Source organism: Amblyraja radiata, chromosome 3 (assembly GCF_010909765.2).
Source record: "Amblyraja radiata isolate CabotCenter1 chromosome 3, sAmbRad1.1.pri, whole genome shotgun sequence".
Lineage (NCBI taxonomy): Eukaryota > Metazoa > Chordata > Chondrichthyes > Rajiformes > Rajidae > Amblyraja > Amblyraja radiata.
Genome location: NC_045958.1, coordinates 116,461,334 through 116,479,527, shown reverse-complemented (window position 1 = coordinate 116,479,527; position 18,194 = coordinate 116,461,334). Strand labels below are relative to the sequence as shown.

At 43.7% G+C, this 18,194-nt stretch overlaps 1 protein-coding gene across 5 annotated transcripts in view; it reads left to right on the top strand.

Annotated features, from left to right (window-relative positions):
• The window catches only part of arhgef28 (Rho guanine nucleotide exchange factor 28), a 170,323-nt gene that overhangs the window by 26,332 nt on the left and 125,797 nt on the right, over positions 1-18,194 (top strand). For all 5 annotated transcript variants that reach the window (XM_033018665.1, XM_033018662.1, XM_033018660.1 and 2 more), the window contains 3 exons: positions 8,345-8,468; positions 15,147-15,282; positions 17,635-17,702. In XM_033018665.1, coding sequence (XP_032874556.1) covers positions 8,345-8,468; positions 15,147-15,282; positions 17,635-17,702 — 328 coding nt within the window. The remainder of the gene's footprint in view (positions 1-8,344; positions 8,469-15,146; positions 15,283-17,634; positions 17,703-18,194) is intronic.

Here is an 18,194-nt window from a genome sequence, read left to right as displayed (position 1 = left end):
ACTCAAACTCTCCAATAGTCAGTCGGGCTCTATTAAAAAATTGTAAACTTCATTCACATTTGTTGATCCTTACATTATTGGTATGTACATGCACCATCGCACATCGATAACAATTAACAATTGTATCTAATCCCTTCCCTCTGTTCCTCACTAGCTACGAGGAGATGTCCCTCATCCTGATTCCCAGCAGAAAATAGAGCCCAAAGTCCTGTTTTAGAACTTCAGATCACGCTGTCTATCCACTACTATCTTGCCCCCCCATTACAACTGCTTTCCTTTGACCTACCCACAGGTGAATGGCATCTTGTACCATGATACCGAGTGAAGTTTGTTCATTCTCCACACAATCCCCGCACACTGTCTATGCATAGGGCTTGCAAGAACCTCACATCAATTGGCAAGTGCTGGGTTCCAGCAAAACTAACATTAGGATTCTTGTACTTGCCTTCCCTGCTGTCACGCCGCCCTGACCCTGAATGTGTGTCAACTCCACAGCATTTTATTTATTTACTTATTTTTAATTTTTTTATTAGAAGTAAGTACAATAGTGTAGTACATAAGTATCTAATACATAATAAGATAATACAGTTCATGTACAACTTCTATTTTCAAATTTAGCAGAATAGAACAGAAAATGAGAGTTGTCAAGATAGAGGAGAAAAGACTATCATAAGCCGTAGTGTTAGTTCGTGAGATAAACTCCACAGCATTTAATAGATACGGATAATAGACAACGCTGGAGTAACTCAGCAGGTCAGGCAACATCTCTGGACAAAAGAAATAGGTGACGTTTTGGGTAGAGACCCTTATTCAGGCTGAAGTAGTGTCTCGACCCAAAACGTCACCTAATTCCATTTCTCCAGAGATACTGCCTGACCTGCTGAGTTACTCCAGCATTTTGTGTCAATCTTCAGTGTAAACCAGCATCCGCAGTTCCTTCCTACACATTCTGACACAGATACTCATCTCTCGTGTTGACGTCTTGCTGCATTATTAAGTCAGGTAGCAGCTTCTCAATATGACGCTGAAATTCCCTGAGCTACAGCCATTTACTGCAGATGGAAAGACACAGGAGCAAAATGTCCACAAACTCCCTCATATCACAGGATCAATATATCTCCAATTCTTAAGTTAATTAAAATAGGTTAATATGTTTGTGATCTGTAATTAAGTGGTTTAGTGTTGGTTTAATTAATTGTATAATTTTGCTGTGCAATTCATTATATTTAATAATGATTTAAGATAATAGTGAATCTGAACTCAGCCAGCAGTCCTGATTTATTGCTTACCTGCTCATCAGGCCTGCTACTCTCCGCTCACTGAGAACCTTCATGAATTAATGTTCTCAGAATCCAATTCATCTTATTTGCAAATGTTGATAGCATCAGAAGTGACAAATTGTGTGAATTTACTGGTGGATTTACAGTGTGATAGAGTTTATGCAGCACAGAACCAGCTCTTTAAAACAACCTTTCCATGTTGGCCTATTTGCCAACCGGAGCTGGTTCCATTTGGCTGTGTTGGCCCATGTCCCTCCAAATCTTTCCTATCCATGAAAAAGATTGGGGAGAAGTCCAGTCACAAATCATGGCAGTGGCTTTATCTTGCAACTTACTAGCACTTACAACAATATTCCTGTGAAATTATTTTATGGATTACTTTAACTATTTCACCTCTTCTCTGCTGACAGCTCTTCTTATAAACTTTGGAAGTGCCCTTTATGGGCGACTATTTGCATACCTTAGGTATGCAAGCAAAGAATTTCACTGTGACTGTAAAATATTCATTCATTCATAATAGACAAGAACCCCCCCCCCTCCTCCTCAGTGAACCCCCACCCCCCCCCCCTCCTCCCCACCAGACCTCACCTCAGCCTCCGTCCACTGACCTGTCCCCCTCTGGCATCAACATCAACCCCCACCCTTGTCGTGTCATCACCCCCCCCCCCCTTCCCATGACCTCCACCTTTCCGATACGGAACAGTATGTCCTCAATAAAAGCTTAGTCTGAATAAGGGTCTCGACCAGAAACATCACCCATTCCTTCTATCCAGAGATGCTGCTTGTCCCGCTGAGTTACTCCAACATTGTGTCTTCAGTGTAAACCAGCATCTGCAGTTCCTTCCTACACATAGGCTATACACCTGCTTGCAACTGAGCTTCAAACTTCAGGATTCCTTTTTTCTTTTCCTTTTCCTTTTATCAATTTATTTATTGCATATGGATGTTACTGACAGAGTCATGGAGTGATACTGTGTGGAAACAGGCCCTTCGTCCCAACTTGCCCACACCGACCAACATGACCCAGCTACACTAGTCCCACCTGCCTGTGTTTGGTCCATATTCCTCCAAACCTGTCCTATCCATTTCACCAGACATGACAAGACTGGTTATCAAGTCTTTGAGGAAATGCTGTTGATCCTGATTGAAAACTGCGGTCCAAGGTTGAATGTTGTGTGACCTGGAGGGGAACCTGCAAGTGGTGGATTTCCCATGTGCCTGTCCTCTTGATATCCTCAGTAAGTAGAGGCCCTGAATTTGGATATTGCCTCACCAAGTAAATCCTGTGGATTTTGTAAACAATGCACTCTTAAGTTCCTACCGTTGGCTCTTCATGGTTTTTTTTCTAGTTGGTCCATCATCAGGCAATCATGTGTGGGAAGGAACTGCAGATGCTGGTTTATATCGAAGATAGACACAAAATGTTGGAGTAATTCAACGGGTCAGGCAGCATCTCTGGAGATAAGGAATAGGTGACGTTTTGGGTCAGAACCCTTCTTCAGACATGAAATGGTGAGTCTGAAGAAGAGTTCTGACCAGAAACATCGCCTGTTCTTTTTCTCCAGCGATGCTGCCTGACCCGCTGAGTTACTCCAACATTTTGTGTCTATCTTCTTGGTAGGCAATCATTGTTCATCTCCTTTTTCCCTTCCCCATGATAAACCATGACTTTTCTCCTTCCTGGCCATAGCATTACTACATTAAAAATAAGTATGTGAATGAATGTTACACACAATTTCTGTTATTTCCTTTTAAGGAGAAAATAGCTACGTAAAGTTATTTATTTGTGGAGCTGTATTTCCCAGCAGGAGAAATGGCGTGGTCCTGCCAAAACAGCATTTGTGTCAAGTGTAGAAGAAACCACACCGCACTGTGGATTAATTGAGCTATGTGTGATCATATAAAAAAAGATTTTCCTTTGCACTTCACGCATCCTTAATTAATCCATTTTAAAGGTCACTTAATTTTTTGACTCCAGTAGAGCATAAAACTCGGACTATATTTAGTAAGCATTTGAGAATACACTGGAATATTTGCAGTTTTTATGCCTTTCCTCTGTGGTCCACATGGTTGGCTTATTCAGAAGGTTAAGGCACATAACATCCAAGGTGAGTGGATTAATTGAATCCAAAATTGGTTTGGTGATAAGAAGCAGAGGGTAATGGTGGAATGATGTTTTTCTGATTGGAAGTCTGATAAGTGGTTGTAATATGGATCGGTGCTGGGACCCTTTATGTTCCCAATATATATATATATATATACATACTAGACCAAGTGCAGACCCGTTGGGTCTGTTCTCCCAACGTGCGGTTGTGGGGGGGGGCGGCGGCATGCAGCATCACGCACACTAACTATCCCCCCCCCCCCGCACACACGCTAATTACCCCCCATGATATTATATTAATATTATTAATTTGCTCCTTTTACCCCATAACCACCCTATCTACCGACGCATAGCCCCCAACTTGCAGTCACATCTAGAGAGGGGGGGGGGGGGGTGGTAGAGAGTGAGGGCAGAGAGAGAAGGGGCAGAGACACAGACACAGACACAGAGAGAGGGCAAGAGGGAGAGGGGGAGAAAAAGAGGGGAGAAAGAGGGGGGAGGGGGGGAGAGGAGGGGGGGAGAGGAGAGGGGAGGTGGGAGAGGAGAGGGGGGGGAGAGGAGGGGGGGGGAGAGGAGAGGGGGGAGAGGAGAGGGGGGGAGAGGAGGAGGGGGGGGGAGAGGAGAGGGGGGGGAGAGGAGAGGGGGGGGGGAGAGGAGAGGGGGGAGAGGAGAGGGGGGAGAGGAGAGGGGGGGGAGAGGAGAGGGGGGGGGAGAGGAGAGGGGGGGGAGAGGAGAGCGGGGGGGAGAGGAGAGGGGGGGGAGAGGAGAGGGGGGGGGGAGGAGAGGGGGGGGGAGAGGAGAGGGGGGGGAGAGGAGAGGGGGGAAGAGGAGAGGGGGGGAGAGGAGAGCGGGGTGGGAGAGGAGAGGGGGGGAGAGGAGAGGGGGGGGAGAGGAGAGGGGGGGAAGAGGAGAGGGGGGAAGAGGAGAGGGGGGGAAGAGGAGAGGGGGGAAGAGGAGAGGGGGGAGAGAGGAGAGGGGGGGGGGAGAGGAGAGGGGGGGGGAGAGGAGAGAGAGAAGTGGGGAGAGAGAGGAGGGGAGAGAGAGAGAGAGAGTGCCTTTTTACTTCAACCCAAACCCCCCAAACAACCATTTGCAGGCAGTGCTTTTTTACTTAAAACTAACCATATTTTCATTTTCAAACCACAATAAGGGTACTCACAGTTGTGTAGACATGTGTTCAGTGTCATTCAGAGCTCAGAGTGATCTTGCAGAGACTGATTGAGGCACACCACTTCCTGGTTTTATAGTCCCTCCCCCTCCCTCCAGCAGGGGCAGCAGAGAGAATGGTGAATTTTAAAAAAACATGAATTTCTCTCTGATTTTTCATCGATGGGAAAAATACTCTGGTCCAGGAAGGCAGACGTGGGCTCTGATCGAGGTGGCCAAAAATGACGGCCGTAGGTGGCGGCGTTCTCTCGGAAATCGCAGCACAATAGGCCAAAAGCGGTCAAGATCAGACTTTTAGTAATATAGATATAGATATATATATATATATATATATATTTTAAAAAAAAAATATATATATATATATATATATGTGTGTGTGTGTGTGTGTGTGTGTGTATATAGATATGTAGATAGATAGATAGATAGATAGATAGATAGATAGATAGATAGATAGATAGATAGATAGATAGATAGATAGATAGATAGATAGATAGATAGATAGATAGATAGATATCTATATCAGATTTGGATGTGAATGTAGGAGGTGACATTACTAATTTTCATGTTATCTGTAAATTTCCTAATGTTTTGGATAGCGAGGAGGTTTTCTAAGGCTACAGCAGGATATAGATTACGAAGCACTGTTTAGACTGCAATTGAAAATTGTGTTCAGTTCCTGGTCACCCACGACACGAAGGATGCGATTACAATGGATAGGGTGCAAAGGAGATTCATCAGGATGTTGTCCGGATAGAGAACTTAATTATGTGGAGACTTTTCCCTGGAGCAAAGGAAGCTGAGGGGTAAACTGTTGTCAGTGTATAAGATTATAAGAGACATAGATAATTAGATAGTTCAAATCTTTATCCCTTGGTTGGGGTATCAAAAACTAGAAGGCGTACGTTTATGGTGGGAGGAAGAAATTTAACGGAGATCTGAGGGGGAATTTCTTTTTTAGCAGATTGCTTGATATTTGGAAGTCAGAGGAGGCAGCAGGATTGGATAGAATTGCTATGTTTAGAAGGCATTTAGATAGGACTTAAATACGCAAGGAATTGCAGGCCTGGGATTAGAGTAGATGGGAATAAAGGACAGCATGGACATAGTGGGCCACAGGACCTGTTTATGTGCTGTATGACTCTCAGACTCTATCTCTACCTCACAATCAGCAACCAAAGGGTTTAACAATTTCTCTTCGGCAGACCCCCAGGTTTGTGGATGACTTGCTTCCACTCTGGTTTAGTGGTCTTCGGGCAATATGGGAAACGCAGATTCTTCCACAAATGATGTATGCAGTGCCCATTGGGTGTGTAGCCTGTGAGGTGTGTGCGCTCCTTCACATATGACTGTGTGATCACAATGAATGGGTCTAAGGTTTTCAACACCATCCCACATGCACCCTCTCCAGATGGTGTGACCATGGGCAAGGTATTCTGTAGAGTTGGCAGGGATGTTACATTTTTCAAGGAGTCTTTGAGCTCATTCTTGAATCTTTGCCCCATCGGCCTGGATAATTGCTTTTAGTGACGGACCTCAGAATAGAGTCAGGAGATTGGTGTCGGGTATTTGTACAATGTGGCCTGCTTGCCAGAGCTGACTGAATGTAGCCGGGGTGTTAGTCGTGGGAATATTGGGCTGGGGTGGACACTGATGTTGTTTATCATCCTTTAGTGGAGATTTGGAGAATTTTGCAGAGGCCACGTTAGTGAGGTTTTTCTTTAGGCCTCGAGGTGCCTACTGTGGTCTCAGAAGTATATAGACATAGGACAAAGGACAGAAAGACTGCTGCCTGTCAGACCAAGAGTTTTAAATCAGATTTGAGATTAAGATTAAGACATCCTTATCCTCAATCTACCAAAGGCTGTACTGGCTCATTGAAGGAGATGACAAACTTCATCACTGATATCTGCCATTGCTGGGTGGTGATTGCTGAGATATGGAACGTGTCTTCTGGAAACTTTAGAGAAACAGCGTGGAAACAGGCCCCATAGGGCCCACCAAATCCGCACCAACCAGCAATCACTCCGTGCATTAACAATATCCTACACATGCTAGGGACAATTTCACAACTTACAGAAGGCAATTAACCTACAAACCTGTACGTCTTTGGAATGTGGGAGGAGACCGGAGCACCCGCGTGGTCACAGGGAGCACGTGCAATCTCAGTACAGGCAGCGCCCGCGGTCAGGATCGGGAGGGGTCTCTGGCGCTGTAAGCAGCAACTCTACCGCTGCGTCACTGCGCAGCCCCTCATCTCGCTGCAAACATTTATTGCTAGAGGGGAGTTTCATGTGGCGGGAAGAGGTTGATAGAGGACCTTTGCTTGATGGATGTTGGATGTAACACTCATCTTACATGCTGCAGTAAACTTCATGCTTAAGGTGGGTGGGTTGAAGTTTTAAAGTGAAATAATTGAATATTGTTAAATACAGTGCTAAATACAGTGGGTCAGGCAGCATCTGTGGAGAACATCTCGGGTTGGGACCCTTCTTCAGTCAGATGGAGTAAGAGGGGGAGAAAGCTGGAAGAGAGAGAACATTTAAAGGAGATATGCAGAGCAAGTTTGTCTACACAGAGAATGGCAGGTGCCTAGCACGTGCTTCCAGGGGTGGTGGAGGCAGCAGATGGTTTAATGGTTAAGAGGCCCTTAGATAGTGTTTAAGAGGCATTTAGATTGGCATATGGATATGCAGGGAATGGAGGGATATTGATCATGTGCAGGGTAACGAGATTAGTTTAACTGAGCATCATGTTCAGCACAGGCATTGCAGGCTGTATTGTGCATTCTGTAGGTTGTATGTTCCTGGATTGTGCTGTATGATATTCTATGAAGACTTGGAGCTCTGTGTTTGAGCATATGCAAATACAAATGTTATGAAAATTGCAGCAAGACTAATGAAGTTTGGGGTGACATTTGTTCTGGAATAGTGTTGCTGTAGACTGAACAGTTATCATTAATGTTGAAGATCAGCTTAACTCCCGTAGGAGGTGTATTGGATGTGAGGTGCAGGATTGTGACAGGAATGATTGAGAATAGCGTCGGGGCATTGAAGCATTCAATTCATTATCTAGTACATAGCTTCAAGCAGGGCTCCATGTAAATTAATTGTAGCACCAATTCACCTTGCCAATGATTACATTAATTAGACGAAGAAGGGCAAAGCAGAACAAATGAATCTTATTACAGATACTGTATCTGGAAGAGTCATTTATTGTTAGTTCATATCTAGTTTATTGATTCCCAATGAGTTTTTGCAGAGAGTGACATTTTGCAAATTCAATATGCTGGTTTCTCAGGTACTTTAAAGTTTAGAATTTAGTAATGCGATGAAAAGACTGAGATATTCTTTTATCTGCTCTTCATCTGCCATACAAAAATGATTTATCATCCCCTTTAAATTCAGGTGCATTCTTCTGTAATACAATGTGTGCATCAATATATCACCGGGAGCAAACTTATACCCAACACAGACAGAAATGTAATATATAAATTGATTGAGGTCTTTTGGGACATTTTCTCTCTTTGTACTAATCTTGTTATTGAAAGACTAATTTTGCAAGTTAGCTGCGCTACAAATATACAGTTATGTGTCAGCTGTATTCTTTGAGCTGCACGGCTAAATTCGCACCCTAAAGTTGTGACTCACTTGCATTAGTTGCAAGCCTTTCTCCATGCTGTCGTAACCCTTTATGCGATTCGTATATAAATGTGATTTTCGCCAGGAGGAATCCCTAACCTTATTTACTCAAGCATCTTATAATTGTACTTTGCCTAATAGTATTTTTTTTACAGAATTGACGAGGAAGAGTGGGACAAGTATATTATTCCTTCAAAAGCAGAGACTGAGAAATATAAAGTGAGCCGCACATTCAGTTTCCTCAAGAACAGAATGACGAGCACCAGAAACAAGGGCAAGGTAAATAATAATGTTCCATTTCATTTGATCATTCATTTACAACCAATGTCACATCATGTAGCATGGTAATACATTAGACATCTTTGTACCGTGGAATATTACTGCACGGTTTTGGTCCATTTAGTTCAATTTAGAGTGATACAGCGAAGAAACGGGCCCTTCGGCCCAACTTGTCCACACCGGCCAACATGTCCTAGCTACACTTCCATTTATTGGAATATAACTTCATGTTGAGGCTACAGACCACTGTTTTTTTTTAATGTGTCCATTTAAATGCTTCAAATTAATTAGCTTACATTAATCAAACTCACTATTGCAACAGCAACTTAAGTCCCTGGAGCGTAAGTCGTTGACCCGTCAAACAGCAGTAAAATCTCTGAGAAGGTTGTTTAAGTGTGCTTGTTTTTTTTAAAATTTCCCAGGTATGTTGTTACTTTAAACTTTTTCACAACACAAAATCACCAAGCTTTTTCCATGCCTTTGGCCTCATGTGTATCGTTTTCCATTGATATTAATACCTCTTGGACTACAGTTATGTGCCTGTCCCACTTAAGGGGTTTTTCAGGCGACTGCCGGCGACTGCCAAGTCGTAGGCCGGTTGCTGAAAACCCGGCGACTGGAACGGCGACTGTCAGAGTGGATCATACACACACGCATCGCTTCCTTCATCAGCCCGTTATGCAGGCGGGGGACAGTGCAAGCGGGGGGAGCGCTGTCTGAGTGAAATTCACACGGTGCAAACGCAATGTGATACAGACACACCACGATGAACAGGAAGGTTGGCGCTGTAATTAAGACGGTGAAAGCACAGTGTACGGGAAGGGTCACTTCCTTTAAAAGAGGGGGGAGAAGAGGGAGACGGGTTGGGGAGAAGGAGTGGAGACAACGTTTAAGAAGCCAGAGATACACGGCTGTGAAGCTCGGCGGACATTAACATTACCGGTCGGTTATCCTTGGTTCTGAAAACTACTGTTTACGTTTTTTATTCCCAATGAGCCAATGAAATTCACCGGTCAGCACTGGCGACAACCTACGAGAGCCTACGGCCTCGTGGCGACCCAAAACCACTGCACCTACGGCACGAGGATTCTCGCTACTTCCCATGGCGGCTTCATTCTGGTCGCCACTAATTTTTTAACAAGTTGAAAAATTAGAGGCGACCAGAATAAAGTCGCAACTAGTTCCGAGAATGCGGGAACTACTCACGACCATGAAGGCGACTCCCCGGCAACCTCCCGCGAACATGTGGCGACCATGTGGCGACCGCATAGTCTCCTGTAGTCGCCTAAAAAGTCGCCTAAATGGGACAGGCCCATAACACAGACCACCTCTCGAATCCTTTGTGGCGGTGGTGATTTTTAAAAATTTTTTTTTTTTAGATGCTTTTATTAAGGACAGTGCATATTTATAAACATTTGCATGCAACTACGCAAGATTATAGCTATCGGCTAATTTCCATCTGTAGTCCCTCTGGTAAACCAGGTTAACACATCACAACACATTCAATCCATAAGAAAAGAATCAAAAAAAACAAAAGACAAACAAAAAACATAACAAAACAGACAATAAAGTTAAAAAGTAACAACAAAAGACTGCCAGATGATTATATTACGGTTGATTATGAATACAGGTTTGATATTCCAGTAACCATTTTTTGAGTTGTTTTGTAAATGTGGTGATGGTTGGCAGATCCCGTATGAAGCAGGGGATCGCGTTCCAGGTATGCGACGCTCTATAGGAAAATACTGTCTGGCCAAATACACTTTTCTTAAACGGGACAACACAATCACCCCTGGATGCTGCTCTTGTCGACCTATTTATGTTCTTCTTTATAAATTCTTTTAACGGAGGTGGGGCTAGTCCATGGATGATTTTATAAACTAAAATTGAGTCTGAATAATTTATTACATTTTCCCAGCTCAGCAGATCAAATTTTTTAAGGATGCTGCAGTGATGGCACATTCTGGGCTTTTTATCAAGAGTTTTTAAGGCTTGTTTGTAAGCAATTTCAACAGGCTTTATCGTGGACTTACATGCCAGTGACCAAGTCGTTATACCGTAGGTCATGTATGGCATAATCATAGCATTAAAATATAATTTAGCCGAATTAGTAGTTAAATTATTCCTAATATATCTAAAATTAGACAAATTAAATTTAATTAAATTCACTGTTCTTTTTACCTGTTGTTTAAAACCGAGCTGTGAGTCAATCACGATTCCTAAATATTTAAACTCCTTTACAATTTTAAGTTTTGTTCCATGAACAAACACATCCGGCTCTCCATCAGTACTTGCCTTTTTGGAGAGAAACATACAGACAGTCTTTGACAAATTTAGATGCAAATCAGAAAACTGCAACCAGTTTGACACATTAATCATAGCAGCTGATAGGTCGTGTGCAGTTTGATGTTTGTTTTTGGCATGTACATACACAACTGCATCGTCAGCATACATCTGGCAAGTTACATTTGATGTACAGCTACTTGGTAATAATAATAATAATGGATGGGATTTATATAGCGCCTTTCTAATACTCAAGGCATCGCATTATTCATTCACTCCTCAGTCACACTCGGTGGTGGTAAGCTACTTCTGTAGCCACAGCTGCCCTGAGGCAGACTGACGGAAGCGTGGCTGCCAATCTGCGCCTACGGCCCCTCCGACCACCACCAATCACTCACACACATTCACACACAGGCAAAGGTGGGTGAAGTGTCTTGCCCAAGGACACAACGACAGTATGCACTCCAAGCGGGATTCGAACCGGCTACCTTCCGGTTGCCAGCCGAACACTTAGCCCATTGTGCCATCTGTCGTCCCAATTGGTAGATCATTAATGTACAGACTGAATAATAACGGTCCCAAGATTGAACCTTGAGGTACACCAAGAGGGTTTTTAGAAGTTGCAGATTTACTGTTATGCACTCTAACACATTGTTCTCTCTGTACCATATATGACTCAATCCATTTCATCGTGCTCAAAGAGAGGTTAAAATAGGACAGTTTGGTCATCAAGATTTGATGGTTCACAGTATCAAAGGCTTTTTGTAAATCAAGGAAAACAGCTCTCCTATAACACCACCTGCATCAATTTTTGACTTCATATTTTCCAAAAGTTCAGCAGTTCATGAGTTATTGGACCGCCCCATCAAGGGGCGGCACGGTCATGCAGAGGTAGAGTTGCTGCCTTATGCCCCTGTCCCACTAGGAAACCTGAACGGAAACCTCTGGAGACTTTGCGCCCCACCCGAGGTTTCCGTGCGGTTCCCGGAGGTTGCAGGTGGTTGCCGGAGGTTGCAGGTAGTGGAAGCAGGTAGGGAGACTGACAAAAACCTCCGGGAACCGCACGGAAACCTTGGATGGGGCGCAAAGTCTCCAGAGGTTTCCGTTCAAGTTTCCTAAGTGGGACAGGGGCATTCCAGTGCCAGAGACCCGGGTTCAATCCTGACTATGGATGCTGTCTATACGGAGTTTGTTCTTTCTCCACGTTGCCTATGTGGGTTTTCTCCGGGAGCTCTGGTTTCCTCCCATACTCCAAAGACGTACAGGTTTGTAGGTTAATTGGCTTCAGTAAAATTGTAAATTGTCCCTAGTGTATGGAGGACAATGTTAGTATGCAGAGATCGCTGGTTGGTGTGAATTCGGTGGGCTGATGGGCCTATTTCTGCACTGTATTTCTAAATTAACCAAAACTAACTTAAAGTCGACTCTGCCATTCAATCACAGCTGATCTATCTTTCCCTCGCAATGCCATTCTTCTGCCTTCACCCCAAAACCCCTGACACCCTTACTAATCAAGAATCTGTCAATCTCCGCCTTAAAAATATCCATTGACTTGGCCTCTACAGGCGTCTGTGGCAATGAATTCCACAGGTTCACTACCCTCCGACTAAAGAAATTACTCCTCATCTCCTTTCTAAAGGTACTTCCTTGAATTCCGATGGTATGGCCTTTGGTCCGAGACTCTCCCACTAGTGGAAATCTTCTACAGAAGATTTGTGGTATTTGTTAAACCTATATGTAAGGCACGGAATAGCTGGCATTTTTGCACCAGCATGTTCGAGGTTCATGTGTGGCCACAAAATGTCCACATTTTTTAATCCCTTCATTATGCCCTTGTGTTGGGTCAGAAGAACGAGTTAAGTACTGGTCCCCTTCTCCTACCCAAATCAATGGGTATCACAAGGAAAACATTCCAATGGTTGAAGTCATACCCACTACACCAATATTACCAAATTGAAACAACAGCAGCAGGAATGCAGGAACACTTCCGGATTTGGAAATATATCACTGGCCTTTCAATGCAGGGTATAAATACCATCATCATCATCATCATTGTTGAAAACATCATTCGGCACGGTGCCTTACAATGCTATGTACGACAATGATCGCAAATTCTACTGAAGTGTGGATGGCCGTTTGCTCGATAGGAGTACATCCGCCCTTTGACAGGTCTTGTTTTGGTCCTGCTGGAGGTCCACAGCCCCCTCTTCACCTGGGAAACCAGGTGGGGGAGACAGTTTAGTCGCCGACTATCCGACCATGGAGCAGGGGGGAACTCCCCCCCCGACCTGACATAAATACAGGAACTCCCTACTCATCAACTCTGTGGGATTAGGTTCAGCAAGACCATTCTTATTTAAGAAGGTGAGCCACAACCACTTTCTCAAGGGTAGTTAGAGGCAGGCAATAAATCTCTAATGCCGCAGTTCCCAGATACGGAATCATTAATAAACTTGCCACAGTGGACAGTGATTAGCATGGGTGCTGGCTGCTGATGGCAAGTTCATAACCAATAAGTTCTTTATTCGGCCAACTGCACTTTCGTGACTCAATTCATTCAAATTTCTTTGCTTCCCATGAAAAGTGACCAATGGTAAATTCATGGAGGCTAATTTATTTTCTTCAGGACTGGGTGACTTTTGTTCAAGGTATCAAAACACCCCAGGCAAAAGGAATTGAATGCACTGAAATTGCATTGAACTCGTGTGCTTGTTTCTGGTTATCAATTACATTTCCACTGCAGAAGACGTTGTGTAACTGAAAATGGAGACAATAATTTCAATACTATATTTGAAGCCTTGAAGATAGATGCAAAATGCTGGAGTAACTCAGCGGGATAGGCAGCATCTCTGGAGAGAAGGACTGGGTGACGTTTCGGGTCGAGACCCTTTTTCAGACTGAGAGTCGGGGGAGAGGGAGTCAGGGACAGAGTCAGACTAAAGAAGGGTCTTGACCTAAAACGTCACCAATTCCTTCTCTCCAGAGATGCTGCCTGACCCGCTGAGTTGCTCCAGCCTTTTGTCTCTATCTTTGGTATAAACCAGCATCTGCAGTTCCTTCCTAAACATTTGAAGCCTTGAAATGGGTCTGGGTTAAGTACATTTCTGTGGACAGGACAAGTATGAAAAATGTCATATACACTGCACCATCATGGATTCAACATCACTGGATTTGGACCATGCAAAGCAATGTCGGGGCCATGCTGAATGTTTGGAGAAGTGCGCTGAGTTGAGTGGATGAAAACCAAGCCTCGGGATTTGGTATTGTCACACACCAGTAATTAGAGAATTTATGGAGGTACATTGTGATAGTAAGCATAAAGTTGTTGAAATAGTAGCTGGGCATGGGTCAGCTGAGTGAATACAGCTTAGTTTTATTATCACGTGCAACGAGATACAGTGAAAAGCTTTTGTTTGTGTGCTATCCAGTAAAAAAAACGTGCAGAGAAGATATACAAGGATATTGCCAGGACTTAAGGGCCTGGGCACAGGGAGAGGTTGGGCAGGCTAGAAATTTATTCAGCGGGTGAGGCAGCATCTCTGGAGAGAAGGAATGGGCGGCGTTTCGGGTCGAGATCCTTCTTCAGACGTTCGTCTCCTCTCCATCTGAAATGTCACCCATTCCTTCTCTCCAGAGATGCTGTCTCACCCGCTGAGTTACTCCAGCATTTTGTGTCGACCTTCCATTTAAACCAGCATCTGCAGTTCTTTCTTACACACTAGAACTTTATTCCTTGGGGCACAGGAGGCTGAGGGGTGATCTTATAGAGGTGTACAAAATCTTGAGCAGGACAGATAGGGTGAATGCACAGAGTCTTCAACCCAGGGTAGGGGAGCCAAAATCAAGAGGACATATGTTTAAAGTGAGAGGAACAAGATTTAATAGGAACCTGTGAAGCAATATTTTCACACAGTGTTGTTGTTCTTCTTCTTTCGTGTGGCGTGCACAGCCTAAAGTTGTTGGACAACTTGTTCTATTTGATCTTCCGTTTGTGCACGTCGAGTTGATTGCATTAGTCGAAACAGGGCGGACCACGTGAAGGTTGCAATCTTCCACCCCACACAGTGGTGTGAGCCAGAGGAAGTAGATGTGGCAGATGCTACAACAGCATTTAAAAGACACTTGGACTAGTACATAGATAGGAAAGGTTTCGAGGGATATAGGCCAAACGTGGGAAAATGAGAATACCTTAGATGGGGCAGCTTGGTTGGTACAGACAAATTGGGCTGTAGAGCCTGTTTCCATGGTGTATGACTCTATATACAAAGTTGTCCTGCATTATTGAGTGACATTATTACAAACTCTGAAAATCGATTTTTTTTGTGTAGAAATGTTTCTAATGCATAATCTAGCTCTGCGCGATTTCATTCCTATTTCCAACATATATTTTTACAGGGGAAACACAAGGATACCAAGGATAAAGAGAAGTGGAACAATGCCCATCACTTTGTTGCAGGGGCTATTTCAGGGACAGTGCACTGCTTGGTCTGTGACAAGATTGTCAGTGGAAAAGATGTTCTGCAGTGCTCCAGTGAGTAGAAAACATTTGTGTTTATGAGGTCAACATTACAAACAGGCATGATGGTTTAGGTCAGAATTCCATGTAATGAGTTTGGACCCAGTAGGATCAATATATCTCACAACCCCATCATATGCAACTTCCCAATGTTAACTTTAATCAGGCCAAGATTTAAAATGCTGTATTTGTATTGGAAAAGTCACAGTAATTCATATGCAACTCTCTGTTTGATGGAACAGATGATTTGGCCAGAATCCCCTTCTCCCATCCAAGAAAAGATGAAATAAAAGAATAGAGGCAGGCCTTCGAGCTATATATTTCTCCTCAGTGAAGATAGACATATGTCTTATGAATATGAACTTATGAAGACTGGGTACTTGAGACAGTTAATGGAGATGACTTCAGGACAGACTGGCTATTACAGTTGAAGCGGTGGTGGATGTCCGAGGGCATATAAAGATAGATACATTTCCCAGCCTTGATCCGATATCTGTGGACACTGTGGAGAGAGAAGAGATTGCAGGCATCCTGGCTGAGATAGATAATTCATCATTAGACATGGGTGAGGTGCCGGAAGACTGGAGGGTGGCTAATGTTGTGCATCGATTTAAGAAGGGCTGCAAGGAAAAGCCTGGGATCCATATACCATGAGCCCTACATTGATGCTGAGGGATAAGATATTTATGCATTTGGATATACAGGCTGATTATAGACAATAGACAATAGGTGCAGGAGTAGGCCATTCGGCCCTTCAAGCCAGTACCGCCATTCAATGTGATCATGGCTGATCATCCACAATCAGTACCCTGTTCCTGCCTTCTACCCATATCCCCTGACTCTGCTAGGGATGGTCAGCATGGTTTGGTACGTGGGAGATCATGTCTTACAAATCTGTTTTAGTTTTTTGAAGAAGTAACAAAAAAGGCAGATGAGGGCAAAGCCATAGACGTTGTTTATATGGACTTGAGCAAAGCATTTGATAAGGTTCCACATGGTAGGCTGCTGTGGAAGGTTAGATCACATGGGGTCTAGGGAGAGCTAGCGGACTGGATATTGGCTTCATGGAAGGAAACAGATGGTGATGGTGGTAGGTTGTTTTTCAGACTGGAGAAGTGTGACTAGTGTTTTGCCACAGAGGTCGGTGCTGGGCCCATTGCGGTTTGTATCAACAATTTGGGTGAGAAGGAACAAAGCACGATTAGTAAGCTTGCAGGTGACGCTGAAGTGGCTGGTATCGTAGATAGTGAGGATGGTTATCAAAAATTACAGCAGGATCTTGATCATCAGGGCAAATGGGCTGAGGAATGGTTAATGGAGTTTAATGCAGATAACTGCGAGGTGTTGCAGTTTTGGAAGTCAAGCCTGGGCAGGCCCTTCACAGTGAATGGCAAAGCCCTGGGGGTTGATTTAGAGCAGATGAATATAGGAGTGCAGTTACATAGTTCCTTGAAGGTGGCATCACAGGGTGATCAAGAAGGCTTTTGTTGCATTGACCATCATCAGTCAGGGTATTGAGTGTAGAAGTTGGGATGCTATGTGGAGGAAGGGACTGCAGATGCTGATAACATCAAAGGAAAACACAAAATGCTGGAGTAACTCAGCAGGTTGGGCAGCATCTCTGCAGAAAAGGAGAAGATGATGTTTTTTGGTCGGAGCCCTTGTTCAGACTGAAAGTAGAGGTGATGTGGATAGTAGAGGATGTTATGTTACAGTTGTGACCACATTTGGAGTATTGTGTTCAGTTTTGGTCACCCTACTATAGGAAGGATGTTGTTAAGAATGCAGATAAGATTGACGTGGATGTTGCCAGGACTTGAGGGCCTGAGCTTGAAGGAGAGGCTGGGAAAGCTAGGACTTTATTCCTTGGACCGCTGGAGGCTGTGGTGTGATCTTGTAGAGGTGTATAAGATCATGATGGGGGAATAGATAGGATGAATGGACAGAATAGCATTCATCCAGAATAGCATTGTGAGCCCATCATAAATAGCTGCAGGGATGAATAATAATCTCTTATATCATTCATCCATTTGCTCTGTCAAGCTCCTCTTGCACATCATCAGCTACTTCTGAATTCACAGAATTGTAGTGGAAGCAAGGTAACCTTGAATCCGAGGGACTGCCTAAAAAGAATATCTGACCTATAACAATATTAATGAATAAAATAATGATAACAAAAATATAAACAGGCAATTAGAAATGCACTGTAAGTATATGAGGGAAAAGCTGAGTTAAAAGTTGGGTTATATTTTTACGACAGGTATGTTATGTTTTTGTGCTTTTTAAGTTTTCAGACTTCCCGCATTTGTAATTTTTTTACTTTTTTTTGTTTTTTGCTGAATATGGGTTTTTTGTTGTTGTTTTCAGATTGTTCCATGAACGTTCACAAAAGTTGCAGAGATTCTGCCCCTACGTGTACCAAAATCAAGCATCCCGTGAGTATAGGCAGTGATTTAGGAATATAAGAGCTTGGGTCTGTGAAGAATCTTCTCAAACCAATTCACTTCGTGAGCCAATTTTGCCGGTTGGCAATTGGCATCTTTTCACAAGTTCACAAGTTTATAGGAGTGGAATTAGGCAATACAGCCCATCGAGTCTACTCCACCATTCAATCATGGCTGATCTCTGCCACCTAATCTCATTTGCCTACCTTCTCCCCATAACCCTTGACACCCATTCTAATCATGAATTTGTCTATCTCTGCCTTAAAAATATCCATTGACTTGGCCTCTGACTAAAGATGTTCCTCCTCACCTCATTTCTAAAAGAACAACCTTTAATTCTGAGGCTTTGACCTCTGGTCCTTGACTCTCCCACCAGTGGAAGCATAGAAACATAGAAAATAGGTGCAGGAGAAGGCCATTCGGCCCTTCGAGCTAGCACCACCATTCATTGTGATCATGGCTGATCGTCCCCAATCAATGACC